Consider the following 17,752-nt stretch of genomic DNA (forward strand, 5'->3'; position numbering starts at 1 on the left):
AGAGGGAGAGAGAGAGAGGCACTGGGGTACTAAGTGCTGGCCGTCTGAGTCTGATGCATGTCAACTCTGATCTGCAATATTTCTTCCACAGCTTCCCCACTGGAGTGGCTAAGGCTTTGCCAAACCTGCTTTGTATTTTGATTTCCTCTCTGCCCAATCCCACTTCACCCCTTTCCTTTCTCGTGTTGATTCCAAATAAGCAACTTGTACCTCCATCTCTATCTCAGCATGTTTCCAAAGAACCCAACCTACAATACCATGCTTGAGACTGTCCTAAATCATATTTTTAGGACAAGTGTCAAAAGGTCTTTATAAAGACTTTGAAATAAAGCATGCAATTTAAAAATAAAGGCCATGGATTTCCCTGGTGGCGCAGTGGTTAAGAATACGCCTGCCAGTGCAGGGGACACTGGTTCGAGCCCTGGTCCAGGAAGATCTCACATGCTGGAGCAACTAAGCCCGTGCACCACAACTACTGAGCCTGTACTCTAGAGCCCGCAAGCCACAGCTACTGAAGCCCCGTGCACCTAGAGCCCATGCTCCACAACAAGAGAAGCCACCGCAATGAGAAGCCCGTGCGCTGCAACAAAGAGTAGCTCCCACTCGCCTCAACTACAGAAAGCCCGTGCATAGCAACGAAGACCCTACTCAGATATAAATAAATAAATAAAAATAAAGGCCATGAATATGATTTTATGTGATTGAAAGTAACGTGGCTTTTATACAAGGTGTCTAAAACTCAGTGCAATTTTAAGTCATCTAGTAAATGTTAGATATACTACTTGGAAGTTATAAAAGTATAAGAGCTGTTCAGATGATGGTTGAAAATCAAACTAAAAAATTATTGTAATGGATTAAAGAACAAGGAATTTTAAATCCCAGGACAAATGCTGTTTAAAAATGAGACTAAATTATATTCTTCTATCATTTTATTTACAAATTAAGCCTGTGTATGAAAAAATTCAAATATATCACAGAATTTTGATTCCTTTCTGAAATCTCCTGCATACAAAGAAATGAGCATAAGAGAAATTGCTAGTTCATTCAGTAAATACCTGAAACCACTGTAACAGAATCCTGTTTGAAATCCATAGGTATAACAATTACTATTGCTCAAATTCTTACCGCCAGACAATTCTGGATCTAAATTAGTCAGAATACACATGAATCAGTAGAGCACTGTTTAAGACCAATAACAGGGGATGTCTTAAAGGATAAATGGTTCAGCAAAATCTTAAAATACTGAGATAGATTGTGGTAAAACTGTTAGTATTCAGAGAATACTTATTTAAGTCCCCTGTGTTACCTTTTATATCTAAGCGTTGAATAAAGATACTTATGTCCTAAAACTTGCCCCATAGTAAGAATTATGTGGGTTATTTGTTAAATTGACTCTTATCCCTTTTCCCTAGAATGGATTCCAATTCAGTTGGCTTGGTGCAGGGCCTAGGAATCTGTATCATTAACACAGTCCCATATTTCCTATAGTCAGACAAGTTTGAGAAACAGCTCATTAAGACATCTATATTTAAAACATCAAAGCTGGTTTTAACAGTCATCCACTGCTGCTTTAAGGGCTGTGATGTGTATTCAGGGACACCTGAATACGTATTTGCATGCAACCAGCTATAGCACTGTTAACAAGCCAACAGTGTCTGCATTCTATGACTGTGTGGTCTGGTTAGCTTCATTCTGTTCCAAGAATGTACTTTCCCCAAATCCTGGTCAGCTGTCTGGCAAAGTAAGTTACTTGTTGCAAACAGAACTGAGAGCTCCTGGATTGAAAAATTCAAATCTATCACCACTGCTAGAAAAGAGCACATTTAAAAATCAAACAAACAAAAATGTGATCATTTTACTAGGTAAAATTCAAAAGCACTTTAAAACCACCACTATACATCTCTTAGTGTGAAACTACTTTAAATAGAAATCCCTTAAGTGTAATGTTTTTGGTAAACATTATTTAAGTATGATATACATACAGGAAAGTGCTTGAATCATGTGTGTGAATTTTTACAAAATGAACACACACATGTATGGCAGGATCCACAAGAATCAAAACATTACCAACACCCTAGAAGGCCCCCATATTCCACCCTCTTGATGACACTCCCTTCCCCACATGTGTAACTGCTATCCTGACTTCAAACACCATATATTAGTTTTATGCTTTTGAATTCTATATAAATGGAATCATACAGTATACTTTCTTTTGTTTAGCTTCTTTAAACGTTATTAGTGAGGTTCATTCATGTTGTTGCATTAACTCTCACGTCTATATAGTATTTCATTGTGTGAATATACCACAACCCACTTATCCATTCTTCCATACTACCATTTAGGTACTTTCCAGTTTGGGGCTATTACAAATAGTGCTGCTATAAACGTTTTGGGTCATATCTTCTGGTTGTGAACATGTATGTATGCATTTCTATTGTGTATTAGGTATTACTAACTCAACTTTGTAGATACCACCCAAAGTAGTTCTCCAAAGTGGCTGTAGAAATTTATGCTCCCACCAAAAATGTATGAGTTCTGGTTGGTCCACATCTGTATCAACACTTGGTATTCTCTGTCCTTTCCATTTTAGTCATTCTAGTGTATATAAAATTGTATCTCGTGGTAATTTTAATTCACATTTCCCTGATGACTAGAAGCTGACCATCATTATTCAACGATTTTGTGAGGTGCCTATTCAAGTCTTTCATCCATTTATGTCATCATTTATCTTTTTTTTTTTGACTTGGAGTTCTTCATATATTCTGGATATAAATCCTCAATAAGGTATTTATAATTGTTTATGCTTTTACTCCTCCCCACTTTAAAGACTTCTGTTATATAATTTTGGTAAAAATGGCTATTTCTAGATTCACCTTCCTAAACTCTGGCTCAAACTCAACAGCTTCTCAAACACGTTTTCCTTCTAAAAATGACTTGAGTCATGACAATGTCCACAAGCACCTTGGCTAGCCAGTCATTTCTCCCTACTTTTCTTCTGATTACTTTATCTGTCTCACATTTATAAACCCAACTTCTTGGTTCTGAATGAAAAGTACGTAATAAGGAAAAGATATACAGTATGATTGAGTACAAAGAGACACCAGAAATCAGGAGGTCTGAATTCTGATATTAAGTGGCTGTGTGACACTGGGCAAATCAGTTAAACTTCCACTTCTCTTCTGTATTATGAGGGGGTTGGAATATATGATCAAAATCCCCACTAATCCAAGAAACTGCTTTACTTTCAGGAGCATTAAACCCCACATCTGCCTATTTATAATCATAATTGGTGTGTGTACTATCTGCTCTTTAAAAGACATCTTTTCTCTTTGAAGAGATGCTCTTTTAAAAACTCTTTTCAAGGAGTGTCCCGATCCTTTTACAGGGTGCTTCTTTATGTTGCAGAACAATGGCTTTTCAGTTATTGATTGAACAATCTTTTTTCCTGTGTCCTAAGAGGCCTGAAGCAGATGCTATGAGTTCCCCATCCAAATCTCTTCAGCCATGAGTACCATTTCAGTGCCCACCAGCTGACCTCCCAACTGCCGGCACCTAAATCTCTTGGCAGAGGGTTTCCTGTGGCCACCAGAGCCCGATCTACTTATACTCATGTGCTGGGCACTGACTCTCCCTGTCTTTGTGGGAACCGCCTTCAGTGGATGACTGACAGCAGGTGGCTGTCAATCAATGATGCTGAAAGGACGCTAGTTCCTTTGCACCCCAGGTGGAATATAACGAGGTGCATATTTTTCAGTTGTTCCCACAACTCCCCAGCAGGATGGTGCTCCAAAATGTTGACTTGCTTGATAAGAACACGTATTGGCTTCCTTCAATTCTGTCTTAATTCTCTATTCCCCTACTGGTGCTTTCCTAGGATCTCATCCCAAATAAACTGTCTGCACGCAAATACATGTCTCAGTGTCAACTTCTGGGGGAACTCGAACTAAAAGGGAGCCCTTAGAACAACTTCAGAGGCATTTTATCACACCTCACCTGGGAAAATTGGTTCCCTTCTTCATACTGTTACATTGTGGCAATACATTAAAACTAATAACCTGAAAATACTGGATTACCAAAAAAGAATAAAAATCACCCATTCTATAATGAATAAGCTTTCTCATGAATTTTTAAGTATTTCTCTACATAAAGTTGGTAGAGTTTTTCATTTCACACTGCTTCTTACTCCTTTAGAAATTGTTAAAAATACACTTAAGGAAATAAAAACCATGTTGCTACATTGGATCTTAAATAATTTGGCTTGCAGAATTACGAATTACAAAGCTTTAGTTCATTTGCCAAAAGTAGAGATAAGTACACTGATTTCCTTTCATTTGTAAGTCTACTTTTAGAAACCATTCATTGTTTCAATTTAAAGTAATATTCAGAATGCTATGGGATTCCATGTACTATATTTCCAAATCACAGTGGTACATGATTATAGGACTTTTTGCAGTCTATAGTGAGGGCGCCAATTCAATTTCATGATCTTAAGTAACAATCTATAAAGAGGGAAGTAAAAAACTTTAAAGTTCATACTGAAAACAAGCCGAAATACAATAAGGTGGCACTTTTTTTAGCAGATCTTGCCACACCCACAAAAAAAAAAAAAGGAAAAATGTTAATTTAAATCCACTTTTTATTCTTTCATAGATTTTAACAATTATACACAACTTTTAACGTAAAGATAGTGAAACCTCAAGGATAAGGAGGCAATATATACGACCTCTTCTATTCGTTCGTCAGGATGGAAGGAAGTTTCCAAAGGGTACAATGTGTGAGATTTAACACTGGAAAAATACATATGAAACTTGTTAACTGGCTCCACTCAGGATCAGGCACAGCACAATAAATATAGAACTGCATCATCTTTTTAAAAGACTGTTGTTAACTTTAACACATTCTTACTAAAGAAACATGATCAGTGACCAATGTGAAATGCTACAACATATGGGTGAAGGGACACTTACAGTGAGGCTCTGAACAAAGCTTCTCTAGCATGTTCACACCCATACATCAACATTCTTAAAAAGGAGTAAGAATGTACATTGCAAATTCAGAAAAACACAAGAGAAACTTGGTCAAACTTACTTCGTCATATCATTCATTACTAACACAATCCTAGTTTGCTGGTAGGTTTAAGGTAGGAATTGAAAGTTTTTGAAATTCTTTTAATTTCCACTGGTCTTAGGGCCTCTGGGTAGGAGGCCACATTGGAAAGCAAACTGATTCAGCAGCACCATTACATCCACGTCTCAACAAATCACTGCACAATTTTTATCTTCCAATGTTCTGAAAGGTTAAAAAAAGATACATGGCAGAATACTTATTCTGAACAGCAGGCCACTGTAAGAACATGTAATCTGCAAGGATTTAAACAAACATAGCTGAATTCTCTAACTGCATCTTTCCTTAACAGACCAAAAGAAATACATTACCTAATGTGCCTTATCATACAAACACAGAAACTTTTATTTTAAAACATATACTTAAAAGATAGGAAGAAATGATCTTTTTTTCACATGACCCAGATTCTGTTATCAGCAGATATATGAATTAACTTCATCCCTATGAAACAGAATGGAAACTGTTATGCTGCTACAGCTACAGGTATTCTGAGAAATCTTTTGAGCCAGTGAATCAAAAACCATGTGAAAGAATAATATTTTTTACAATCAGGAAGCTGGTTGTTCAAAAATTCAATTAGCAAACAAACGAACATGTGAAACATGTCATTATCTTGTAAAAACATAGTGCCACTCTGGCCCCAAGAATCACTAAAGCCCAGCTGGTCCTTAAAGGTGCAAACAGCCTTTAACCACTACTAAATATCTTCTCTGTGGCATTTTACTGCCTATCACATTGCCACATGATTCTTAGAAGCTTAGGGTTCTACGATGTTTGAGGAAAAAAAAGAGGGTGTGATGTGGATCAAGTTCTCGGTGATTGTTTTAAACGTAATTTTAAAAAGAATTTGCTAGCAATGTAGTATACTAGTCCTTGATACCGAATTTTTCCTAGTGAAGTAAAATAGGCTTTAACAAGATGATGTTAATCTAAGTTTGATCACCTGGCTCCTTTTTCACTTTTTTAGAGGGCACTGATTCATCTATTGTGCTGAGTCCCACAAATGCCTGCTTTAAAAACAGTACAGTTCTCAACAGTTTCCCACAAATATTCTTGATTTATACTGGGGGAAGCAACACATAATAGAAACATTAATTATTCACGTTTTAAAAAAGTAATTATTTCCTACAAAGCAGGTTACTTAGCAAAATGCTAAGCTGCAAACAACTTTACCACACAGATGTTGAGCCATTTCACAATGAACCTGACAAAATGTGCAGAAGTCTGGCCTTCCATTCCAGATCCATTGCAAAGAGAGTACACGCGGTAGTCCTGTTTACAATTTAATGGCGATGAGGAAAGGGCAAACCTAGGACAAGGAGAGACGTCACCCTACATACACGTTTACAGTAGTGTAGCCATTGTATATCCTATTTACTACATTCACCACTTTGGAGAAAGGATCAGGGAGGCCCTTCAAACACTGGAACAAAGGAATGTTTGTTTTATATAAGACCTACCAAATAAACAGGGAAACAAATGATAACACACATAGGCACTAGTCTCAAAGCTGCACGATAAAGAAGCAAAGGGTTTGAGATGAGAAATTTAGGAAAATATACACATATGAGAGCTTGCTGAGGAAAAGGAGGAAAGAAATCACAGTTCTAATCTTCAAGGCTACGGAATGCATTCTGCATATCCTCAAGAAGTTGTGCATAGTCGGCCTTGATCTTTGCCTCACCATCTTTCACTGGATCCTGAAAGAAGACATGACAGAATTCAATTTACCTTTGGAAAATAATTTTCAGAACACATAGTGAGTTATTTATATTTACTATATTTGAGTACTAGGCTGAGGTACACTGGTAAAACACAGGCAGGAGGCAGAATTAACCTTATTTTTCTTTTCTCCTTTAAGGGTAGAAATGTATAAAGTAGTCGTCCAACCAAACAGAAGACAAAATTTCCGTTTTGTGTCTTGCTTGCTAACTGTATTCAACAACCAATGGATTTACCCTCAACGATATGCAAAATATTAGGGAATTATGCAGCAATGTGTATTAGATGCATTCCTCTCTGTGTATATGATAGTTGGAATTTAATCAAAACAGAATTTACTATTCAAGGTCTGGTAGTATCACCTTGGGATGGGGGGAGTAAAATTTCTAAAATAATCTCAAAATGCACCCCATTTAAAATCTGTATGGAAAGCAACTTAATTGAGTAAAATGTATGAAAGAAACCTTTAAAGTGTTTAAGCCCTCTGACCCAATCATTCCACTTCTGAGAACATATACTAGGAAAATACACAAAACCAACTACATGAACAAAGTTGTCCATACCAACAACTGGAAATTTCCTAAATGCCTAAGAATAGGAAAATATTATTCTCCAGCCACAAAATAGTGCTATAGAAAAATACTTAATGATATTAAAGAACAACTGAAATGTTAATTTGATACAATATACCTGTAAACAGAAAAAAGACAGCACCTTTAGTTATACTACCAGAAGTCATCACTATTATATTATTGCATATATTTTTTTATCATCTTCCTATGAATGTATAATTTTAAAAAATAAAATTTGGATCAAATTACATATGGAATTTCTTTGCAACCAACTTTTTTCACTAATTATACCATAAGCGTTTCCCTGTGTCTTTGGATATTCTTTGAAAAAAAGATGTTAATGCCTTTATAATATTTTTGCTGTAATGTACATGCCACAATGGCTCCGTTCACTTTTGGATGACATTTAAAAGTTTAATATACAATCTTTTACATACATCCATATCAAAATCTCTAATTATTTCCTTGGGTTATATGTTTTGAAATGGAAAGACAGGACTCAAAGGGTGTGAATATTTTAAAATCCTTGATACAGTGAGTGTCTATACAAATTTACTTCCAATCTATAATGCAAACACTATATACATAACATACACATTCAGAGAATCACTCTTAATTTCTCAGTAGGAGATTAGTAAATATACTCGGATGTCATGACTTAGAAATAATTAAATACAACTCAACTGATCAAGTATTTTAAAAACAATCTTACACATTTGAGTTTCTACAGATAATTTCACCTAATTATCTATTTATGTCTTGTGTACTTCCCAAAGAATGAGAGTCTACTTAAAAGTAAAAATGGTGTGTAATAGGATACTTGAAGTAAGCAGCAGAAATCGTCTCAGAGGAGCATCGGGATTAGATATTAACAGGCACTTGAGGTAAGGTAATTGCTGCTTAGCAATGATTTTAGCTCTGAATTGCCTGGCAGTTAAGACAAAAGAGAAAACACGTCAGCGTTTATTTTAGACGTGACATACTATAGTCTTTATCATGTGAATTCCTATTTGAACATAGCTTTGAGGTCTCTTCTGGTTTTACATAACCCGAGCATGTATGAAAATGATAAATGCCAGCTTCACACACCAGGTTTGGGACCCAAATATTTTAAAAAATCAAAAAGAAACTACTAAAAAAAGTTTATGGTAGAAACAAATATACCTTGAATTTCATGGAGGAAAGCTTATAGAGGATCTCCCCCATGTGCTCACGGATAATGGACCATGTGATTTTATTGTCACTCTGGGCAGTGGTTTCAACAGCTCTGCGGGCCATATCATAAAATGCAATCATGTTGGACAGCATCCCTACTGTCTTGTAGAATGGGCAGAACCTAGGATAAATGAAAGTCAAAATAATAAACAAAAACAAAATCCAAAGCAAGTTCATAGTTTTTACTTCATCTGTAAAATACCAGAGCATTAACTTCTTTATTTAGATATGCACACTACTTACATTTATTGCATGATACATAAGGAATGAAAAAAGAATAGTGGAAAAGATCAATAATACTTAACCAGAGTTTTTGGACAGAGATGTCTCAGGAATAGGGGGTGGATGGAGAGATGGAGCTATGTATTCTTTTATTTAAAGAGTGACGTTAATTTCTGTTAACACAATCACACAGGAAGAACAATGAAACGGTACCGCTACAATCTAATGACCTCTGAGGGTTTGTGCTTGTACAGTGCAGTTAAAGCAGTTCCCCAAATGGTGAAATAACTGAGTTGTAAAGACTCCCTTGTGACAGTCGGTGAAGGTTTAATAAATAATAGGAAAGCAGGGAACTGCAATTTCCTAAAGTTAATAAGCATTTCCTTTCTCCATTAATGTGTTCACTTTCATTTACCCATATCTTTTAATAATGAAGACACAGAAGTTAATATTCAACGTGGATCACATGCATTCTAAGCAAATTTCTAACGCATTTAGACTTAATTTTGCACACACAATTTCATGCACACTCTCCATTACACTCTCTTCAAATAATTCTCCCTTTGTGGAGATCTCTTTGTGTGGATGCTTCCTAGAGCTTCTTAAGTTCCTGATAGGTTTTTTTTGAGCCTTACTGATTATACTGTCATATTTTCTGCTTGTCTTACATTTTGGTAATCTTCCTATGTGTTCAGTTTCCACTTTAGTCTTATACAGGGCCAAATATGATTGAGGGAGAAAAACTAGCCTATGATGAAAGGGCTCAAATTATCAAAGTTTAAAAGAAATGGGAACTTTTAAATAAGCCATGGAAGTAGCAGAGACAATAATGAAAAACAAGCACTGGGCAGGAGTAGCAGGGACTGGTGAGACGTCCGACAGGGACTTCAGTAGAAAGAAAAAGAATAGGACTCTTGGGCTTATTGGGCATGTGGGAAAACCCCACATGCCGCGGAGCAACTAAGCCCATGCACCGCAACTACTGAGCCTGCACTCTAGAGCCCACGAGCCACAACTACTGAGCCCACGTGCCACAATGCCTAGAGCCTGTGCTCTGCAATAAGAGAAGCCACCAAAATGAGAAGCCGGTGCTCTGCAACAAAGAGTAGCCCCCGCTCTCTGCAACTAGAGGAAGACTGCGCGCAGCAACGACGACCCAACGCAGCCATAAATAAATAAATAAATAAATATAAAAAGAATAGAACTCTTGGGAAATGAGGCACGAAAGTATATTATTTAGGAAAAGAGTAGAAGAGGCACAGGCTGTGGTAACAGGTAGTGAGAAAAGCTTCTGTAAGAGGCAATGATCCCCAGGCTCTGTACAGTAAGCCACAATTTAATCTAATTAAAGATGGCTGGATAATGAGTGAAAACACTGTCATAACTGGAAAAATGAGCCAGCTCAAGATAAGGGAACATACTGGATCACTAGATGTCTGCTATGAAAATATAAAATAAACCTATACACTGAGTCAGAGTGTGTCTGTATGAGAAAAAAAAGGCGGGGAGGGTTTTGTTTTGTGTTTTGTTTTTTGTTTTTTTTTTGCGGTATGCGGGCCTCACTGGGGCATGAACCTGTGTCCCCTGCATCAGCAGGCAGACTCTCAACCACTGCGCCACCAGGGAAGCCCCGAGGGGAGGGTTTTAATGTGTAGGCAGCTCCTTCTTCAAAACTTGATAGAATATCCTCAAATTAAAAAAAGAAAATCAGGCTAGATTACCTGTCATAAGGAGTATATCCATTTTGTTGAAGGAAATCATCTTTGATAAGTTTTGCTACCTCCAGAGTGATCTTATCTGTTTCTGCTAGTGAAGCCTAGAAGAGGAAAAAATACATTTTTAGAAATTTACTGCCACAACGTGGGACCAATAGTTCTAACCAGTTAGCATGCAGAAACCACATAATCAACACACGATCACCTATCATTAATAAATTCACTTCAGGGGCCTCCCCGGTGGCGCAGTGGTTAAGAATCTACCTGCCAGTGCAGGGGACACGGGTTTGTGCCCTGGTCCGGGAAGATCCCACATGCCGCGGAGCGGCTGGGCCCGTGAGCCATGGCCGCTGAGCCTGCGCATCCGGAGCCTGTGCTCCGCAACGGGAGAGGCCACAACAGTGAGAGGCCCGCATACCGCAAAAAAAAAAAAAAATTAAAAAAAAAATTAAAAAAAATAATAAATTCACTTCATAACTGCTTCCTGATTGATGTTCTTTTTTGGATTTTGTTGTGAAAACATATAACATAAATTTACCATCGTAACCATTTTTAAGTGTAGTTCAATAGGTTAAGTATGTTCACATTGTTGTGAAACAGATTTCCATAACTTTTCATCTTACAAATTTGAAACTCTATACCTATTAAACAACAACTCCCCTTCCGCCCTCCCGGTCCCAGTTAACCACTACTCTACTTTCTACTTCTACGAATTTGACTACTTCAGATACGTTACATGTAAGTATTTGTCTTTTTTGTGACTCGTTTATTTCACCTAACATAATGTCCCCTCAAGGTTCATCCATGTTGCAACATGTGTTTGAATTTCCCTTCCTTCTCAAGGCTGAAATGGAATATTACTTCCATTGTGTGTGCATGTATGTACGCGTGCGCACGTGAGTGTGTTGCAAAGGACATCTGGGTTGCTCCCACCTTTTAGTGCTTAGATGTTTCTATGAACGTGGGTACACAAAGAGGCTGATTTTTTTTGAAACACCACATAGAGAGAAATGCCCAGCCAACCCTTAGCTATTCCAGTCATCCTAGCCCAGGCACCAGACATGTGAGGGAAGAAACTTTCAAATGACTATGGTCTCAGCCACCATATGACTGCAAAAACTGTATGAGGGGACCCAAGCAAGACTTCCCATCTGAGTCCACTAAACCCAAAAACCATGAGCAAAAAAACACTACTTAAGCCACTATATGTCGGAGTGGTTTGTTATTCAATAATAATCTAAACACCAATCATCTTTCTACTTTCCATAACACAAGCAGGTCCCTCAAATATCTGCTGGATAAAGGAATAATCTAAAATCCTATTAGCTTAAAAAATATTTAATAAATACTAATTCTCCCAGCAAGAATCCGCATATCCAAGGTTCTGTTTGTCCTTAAAAAGCTTCAGTGCAACTCACAGACCTGTCTTCCACAAGATTTTACAACCTACCTTTCCCACAAGCTGTACAATTTCTGCCAAGTCTTCTTCTTCCTGCAGAATCTCCTTAGCTTTGGTCCTCAGAGGAACAAACTCTGTGAAGTGTTTGTCATAGTACTCATCCAAGGCACGCATGTACTTGCTGTAGCTGATCAGCCAGTTGACAGACGGGAAATGCTTCCGTTGAGCTAGTTTCTTATCTAAGCCCCAGAATACCTGATTTAAAGACAAAAGCAAAAACAAAACATAAAAATTTTTCTTAAATACAATTTTTTTTGAAGTATTGAAATGTATTTGTTTGTCCTAAATATGCAATTCTATACTTTTCTGGTCAAATTATTTCTCTTTTTAGTATATAACAAGTATACATGAAATAGAATAAAACTGCAAATAGGAAAATGTATTTCTTTTAGTTTCAGTATGGGTAATATCTACAAATCAAAATTTCCTTAATAGTATGTCAAATCTGATAGCGAAAACACTGACTCCTTTGAAGATCATGACACTGCAATATGAACAGACGGACCAGAAAATGCTTATTAAGATAGATACTTCACTTTAATGAAAACCTCTAAATGTTCCGAATAAATTCAGTTCCCTATCATTAAGGGCCAATCCTAAAAGATGTGACAGTCATTTTTCTGAGGCCAAACATATATATGTATTTTATGCGTTCCTAACTTTGCTCCCCATTTCCCTGAAATTAAAAATTCAAAATTTCAGCAAAGGTTAAACATCTTGAAAGTTGTAAATTTAGCCTCTACCACTTCCTTTTATCTGAAACTGACAGAAATATAGGCAAATATTCTATTTTTCCCATATGAATAATACATATGCTTATAAATGTATCAACATTAAAAAAATTATAGCTCTGATTTATATACATCTTTCATTTAGGCTTACTTTTTAAAAATTATTTATTTATTTATTTTTTATACAGCAGGTTCTTATTGGTTATCTATTTTATACATATTAGTGTATACATGTCAATCCCAATTTTCCAGTTCATCCCCGCCCCCACCCCCCCCAGGCTTACTTTTAATGGCCAAGTTGGCTGGCTATCCACTAGAATTCATGCCCTTGTCACCGGGAAGCTGCCTAGGCAGAAACTACACTTTCCAAGTTTTGCTTTCATCTGGGTGTGGCTAACAGAATGAGTGGAGTGACCAGGCCTAAGCCCGAAGTAGGTGTGCCTTCTACACAGTCCCAGACAGGTAGATGCAGACAACTACCAGGCTAGGTGGAGCCCAAGGTGGAAGAAGCGCTGGTTCTGGATTACTGTGGAATGGAAAAGAGCTGCCCTCTAATAGGGTTACCTGCCTTGGACCATACCACGAGGAGAAACTTCTATGGGGTTTTTGCCATTATATCTTTTTTGGGCCCATTTGTTTCTACTCCTAGGGTTACTCTAACTCAAAGTGTAGTATTACTTTAACACGAATAAAACTTTGCTACCCAGATGTATTTTCCACTTACAGAATATTAAATCTATTATAAACTCTAGATAAAGAGCTAAGAAAGAACAGACAGCACTGAAGACTTTCAGTAGTAAGAATGTTGCTAAAACAGACTTTACCGCTGCCTACTCTTCAGTGACCAAATGAAATACTTCACAGTGATGTGGATAACATGAGGACAGCCTGGGGTGGGGTGGAGCTCAGAAGCTGACTACACTAGGGAAAGATATACCTGAACAATACCAAGAGTAGCAGATGTAACTGGATCAGAAAAATCACCACCAGGTGGAGAAACTCTAAATTTAAAAGAAGAAAAAGTCATTAGAAATGCTTATGGAAAATAACTTGTATATAAAAGCAATTTTTTGCAAGTCAATTTTAATGTAAATAACTTTAGAAATATGACCTTCGGAAAGAAAATCTTATACAAAAATCTCAAATAAAAACCAGTACTAAGTTGAAAATTAAGAATGACAACTATTAAACACCTTCTAGTTTGAGAAATGAGACAGATTTAATTATAATCTGTTTCACTATTCTAATCAAACAGATGAAACAGGAAGGAAGGAAAAGGTCTGAGAACAAAGTATGGCTTTATGTGGGGATCGTGAATCTTCACATTGTTTTTATCATGATACAGTCTTACCTTAACATGTCTATAATTTTCTAAATTATTTCTATGATATTGTGACTTGAATATAACAACTCAGTCAAGTCAAATCTATAGAACCAGAACATGTAGAGATGACCTAAACATGTGCATTTTAACGAGCTCCTCGGATGACTCAAGTGCAACCTTGGTTAAGAATCACTGCTCTCGGGCTTCCCTGGTGGCGCAGTGGTTGGGAGTCCACCTGCTGATGCAGGGGGCGCGGGTTCGTGGGTTCGTGCCCCGATCCGGGAGGATCCCACATGCCACGGAGAGGCTGGGCCCGTGAGCCATGGCTGCTGAGCCTGCGTGTCTGGAGCCTGTGCTCCGCAATGGGAGAGGCCACAACAGTGAGAGGTCCGCGTACCACAAAAAAAAAAAAAAAAAAAATCACTGCTCTCAGGGGGGCTAAATATTGTCTCCTTAAAATAAATAACCTTTTTTCTTATGAAAAGTACAGTTTTGATACTTACGCTCCTACAATGCTGACACTTCCTTCTCTCTCAGGATTTCCAAGACATTTCACTCTGCCAGCTCGCTCATAGAATGAGGCCAGGCGGGCACCGAGATATGCAGGATATCCACTATCTGAAAAATGAAAAGAAATTTTAAGGAGAGGTTATAAGCCAGTCCCCAAATCCTAACAGTCTTGCTTATGTAATAAGCAATACAAAGACTTACCTGCAGGCATTTCAGCTAAGCGACCAGAGATTTCTCTAAGAGCCTCAGCCCATCTGGAGGTAGAGTCAGCCATCATACTGACGTGATAGCCCATGTCACGGAAATATTCTGACAGTGTAATTCCTAAATTGGGAAGAATATTACAAGTTATAATCCTATAAAGTATCATCCTGACTTTTTCACCCTTAAGAAAAATTTAAAGCAATAAGTTCCTAAGACTGCTGGCTGTTCACCATAATCTGTGCTGCTTCTTTTGGGCACACAGCTGAATTATATTGTCTAGCCTCCTCTGCATTTACATGTGGCAAGTAACTGACCCCTATCTAATGGAATGTAAGAGTCATGTGTTCCACCACCAGGCAAGCCACACATCCTTCCATGCTACTTCTTCCTTCTGGTTTACTGAGAGGGCGAGAACTCCCAGGACCCATGCAAGATATGTGTCGAAATGAAAGAGCTCTTTTCAGCCTGCGTCCCAGCCCAAAAATGACAGAATAATGAAGATTGCCCGGATCATCTGAAATAAATGTCTATTATATTGAGCAATTATATGTTTGGGTTTATCATAGCCTAGTATACATTTTTAAAAGTAGGAAAAGACTTTCCTCCCATTCATTGTTGAGATAATTAGACATAGGCATCAAAAAATTCTCAACTAATTAGCTTGTTTGATTATTTTTCAAAAGTAACAAATGTTATTAACGTGAGTAATAATCTTAATTATCCAGATCATTCTGCTATGCAGATTGGGTCCTCTCCTGTAAAATCACATACAGTAAACCACTTAGAAGAAGCTAATATACAGAAAGAAGTCCTGGGTTCTACTTCCTATTCTGCCATTAATCTTAGCAAAATAACTTCATTTCCCAGTGTGGTTTCCTAATCTGTGAAAATGGAATAACTCTCACCCTATCTATCTACACATATCAGATGAAAAGATTTCTATAAATGCCCTCTGCAAAGTACAAAGTACTATACAACTCTAAGATATTAGAAATGTATATTTGTTGCTACATCATAAGCAACAGTAGATTCCAGCAAATCTACTGCCCTAATTCCCTTATTTTACCAGTAAAGAAACAGATGCTTATATAAGTAAAACAAAATAGTTGCTGGAAAACTCAGAACTTTACTATTTATCACATCCTTCAGAATAAAAAATACTGACTTAGGCTTCCAAAATATGATCCAAGGAACAAAGTCTTTAAGAAATCCACTTATCATTATTAAGGCTTAAAAAACACAGTAATTATCACATATTTCAATCTGATGGTAGAATCAGATCCTCTCTTATACAAATACGCTATGTCTCTGTGATAACATGCACTAATGCCTGTGTGTATATATTTATTAAAAAGACTTGATAGAAGAGACAGATACACATGACTAAACCTCAAAGAAGTCTCATAGACCACTTTCATAGACCTAAAGATATCAGTGCCTACAAGGAAAAAAAAAAAACCCTCAGACAAAATCAAAAGATAAGCAAACTAGGACAATATCTGCAACTCATAACAGATGAAAGACTGATTTCAAAGAACTTTACCAATCCATATGATAAACAACTACTACCAATACAAAAATGGACAGAAGGCAGTTTTCAAATGGTGAATACACACAGAAAAGATGCTAGCTCACTGTAAGAAATACAGACCGAATAGGCATCTAATAAAGCAGGGATGGTAAAATGCTAATTATCAGATCTAGGTGTGGGGTACATGGGTATTCACTGTAATATTCTTTCAACTTTTCTGTATGATAAGGATCATAAGAAAGTTAGCATTTGTGAGGAAATTAGCATTGGTGAGTATGTGAAGAAGCAGAATTCTTTTCCACTGTTATTCCTTTTGAAGAGCTATTAGAAACTAAAATCTATATTAACAGTTGTATTCTTAGCAATTTTACTTCTAAGAACTTACCTGACAAAAATACAAAGAAACATGCGCATAAAACATAGCCACAGTGTAAAAAGCCACAGTGTACAAAGCCACAGTGTAAAAAACATGCTTAAGAATGTTTTATGGTGTGAAGTTTGTGGGAGCAAAAAAATTATCAATAATCCAAGTGCCCCCTAAAAGGATGCTGGTTAAATAAATTACGATATATCCATACAAAGGGATACTGTGCAGCCATTTAAAAGAAGTAGGTAGACTTGTCCTAAAATAGTAGATGAGTATGTCACTTTCTCCTTCTTCTCATAAGAGTAACCACCAAACAAGGAGAACAAGAAATACAGAAACACAAACTCCATAGTCAAAAATTAGGGGCCATGTTTAGCTTCACAACAAAATATGAGGAAAGCCAACTAAATGAGATAAAAAACAAACAAGGGGGTGGAAAGACACCAAGAATTCACCTGAGGCTGCACATCTCAGATTAAGCTTCTGCAAACCAGAAGGTACATCCTGAGGGGCAAAACCAAGAATCCGTTGTCTGGAACACAGTAAAAGGGGTACAGGGCTAGTGGCAGGGGTTCCTTGGACCCAGTTTGGCATCAAAGGGAAGTAGAGAGATGGGGACCCAAAAAAAAGGAAGGCACTCTTTTTCAGTAAGTAAAAAGTGAATGAGGCAGGGTAGAAGAGAAAGAATTCATTGTAAGTGGCCTTGTAGCTGCGGATTTTTGTTCGCAGGAAAGAAAAAGTAAAATAACTTACACAACTCTATGCTATAACAAACTTCACAGATTACCAGGAAGAATTCCTGCTACCCTGGACCACAGTAACAACCATTCCCTCCCATCTCCTGCAAAGATGAGTAATAGTAATAATAAACATCAGCACAGGAACAAAAATAAAAGAAAAAAAGAGACAGAAGAGCAGAGTACAACAATGAACCTGCCAAGAAACAAATGAAAACTGTGACCACAATTAATTAATAAAAGAAAATCTTAATATTGCATCCTACCACAAAATAAAAATCTCAAGGAGTATACAGTAAGATCACAAAAGATGTTTCAT

At 37.2% G+C, this 17,752-nt stretch overlaps 1 protein-coding gene across 3 annotated transcripts in view; it reads right to left on the bottom strand.

Moving 5' to 3' along the window:
* Positions 1 to 4,618: 4,618 nt before the first annotated feature.
* Positions 4,619 to 17,752, bottom strand: part of ATP6V1A (ATPase H+ transporting V1 subunit A) — a 55,557-nt gene continuing 42,423 nt past the window's right edge. For 2 of the 3 annotated variants that reach the window (XM_024735318.1, XM_024735319.1), the window contains exons 9-15: positions 14,796 to 14,918; positions 14,588 to 14,702; positions 13,698 to 13,761; positions 12,021 to 12,224; positions 10,577 to 10,671; positions 8,583 to 8,754; positions 4,619 to 6,824 (exon numbers count right to left, since the gene is read on the bottom strand). In XM_024735318.1, the coding sequence (XP_024591086.1) occupies positions 6,732 to 6,824; positions 8,583 to 8,754; positions 10,577 to 10,671; positions 12,021 to 12,224; positions 13,698 to 13,761; positions 14,588 to 14,702; positions 14,796 to 14,918 (866 nt within the window). In that variant the 3' untranslated portion in view covers positions 4,619 to 6,731. The remainder of the gene's footprint in view (positions 6,825 to 8,582; positions 8,755 to 10,576; positions 10,672 to 12,020; positions 12,225 to 13,697; positions 13,762 to 14,587; positions 14,703 to 14,795; positions 14,919 to 17,752) is intronic. The other variant, XR_003001863.1, reaches the window with a different exon arrangement.

This window comes from Neophocaena asiaeorientalis, unplaced genomic scaffold, assembly GCF_003031525.2.
Source record: "Neophocaena asiaeorientalis asiaeorientalis breed wild unplaced genomic scaffold, Neophocaena_asiaeorientalis_V1.1 scaffold136, whole genome shotgun sequence".
Lineage (NCBI taxonomy): Eukaryota > Metazoa > Chordata > Mammalia > Artiodactyla > Phocoenidae > Neophocaena > Neophocaena asiaeorientalis.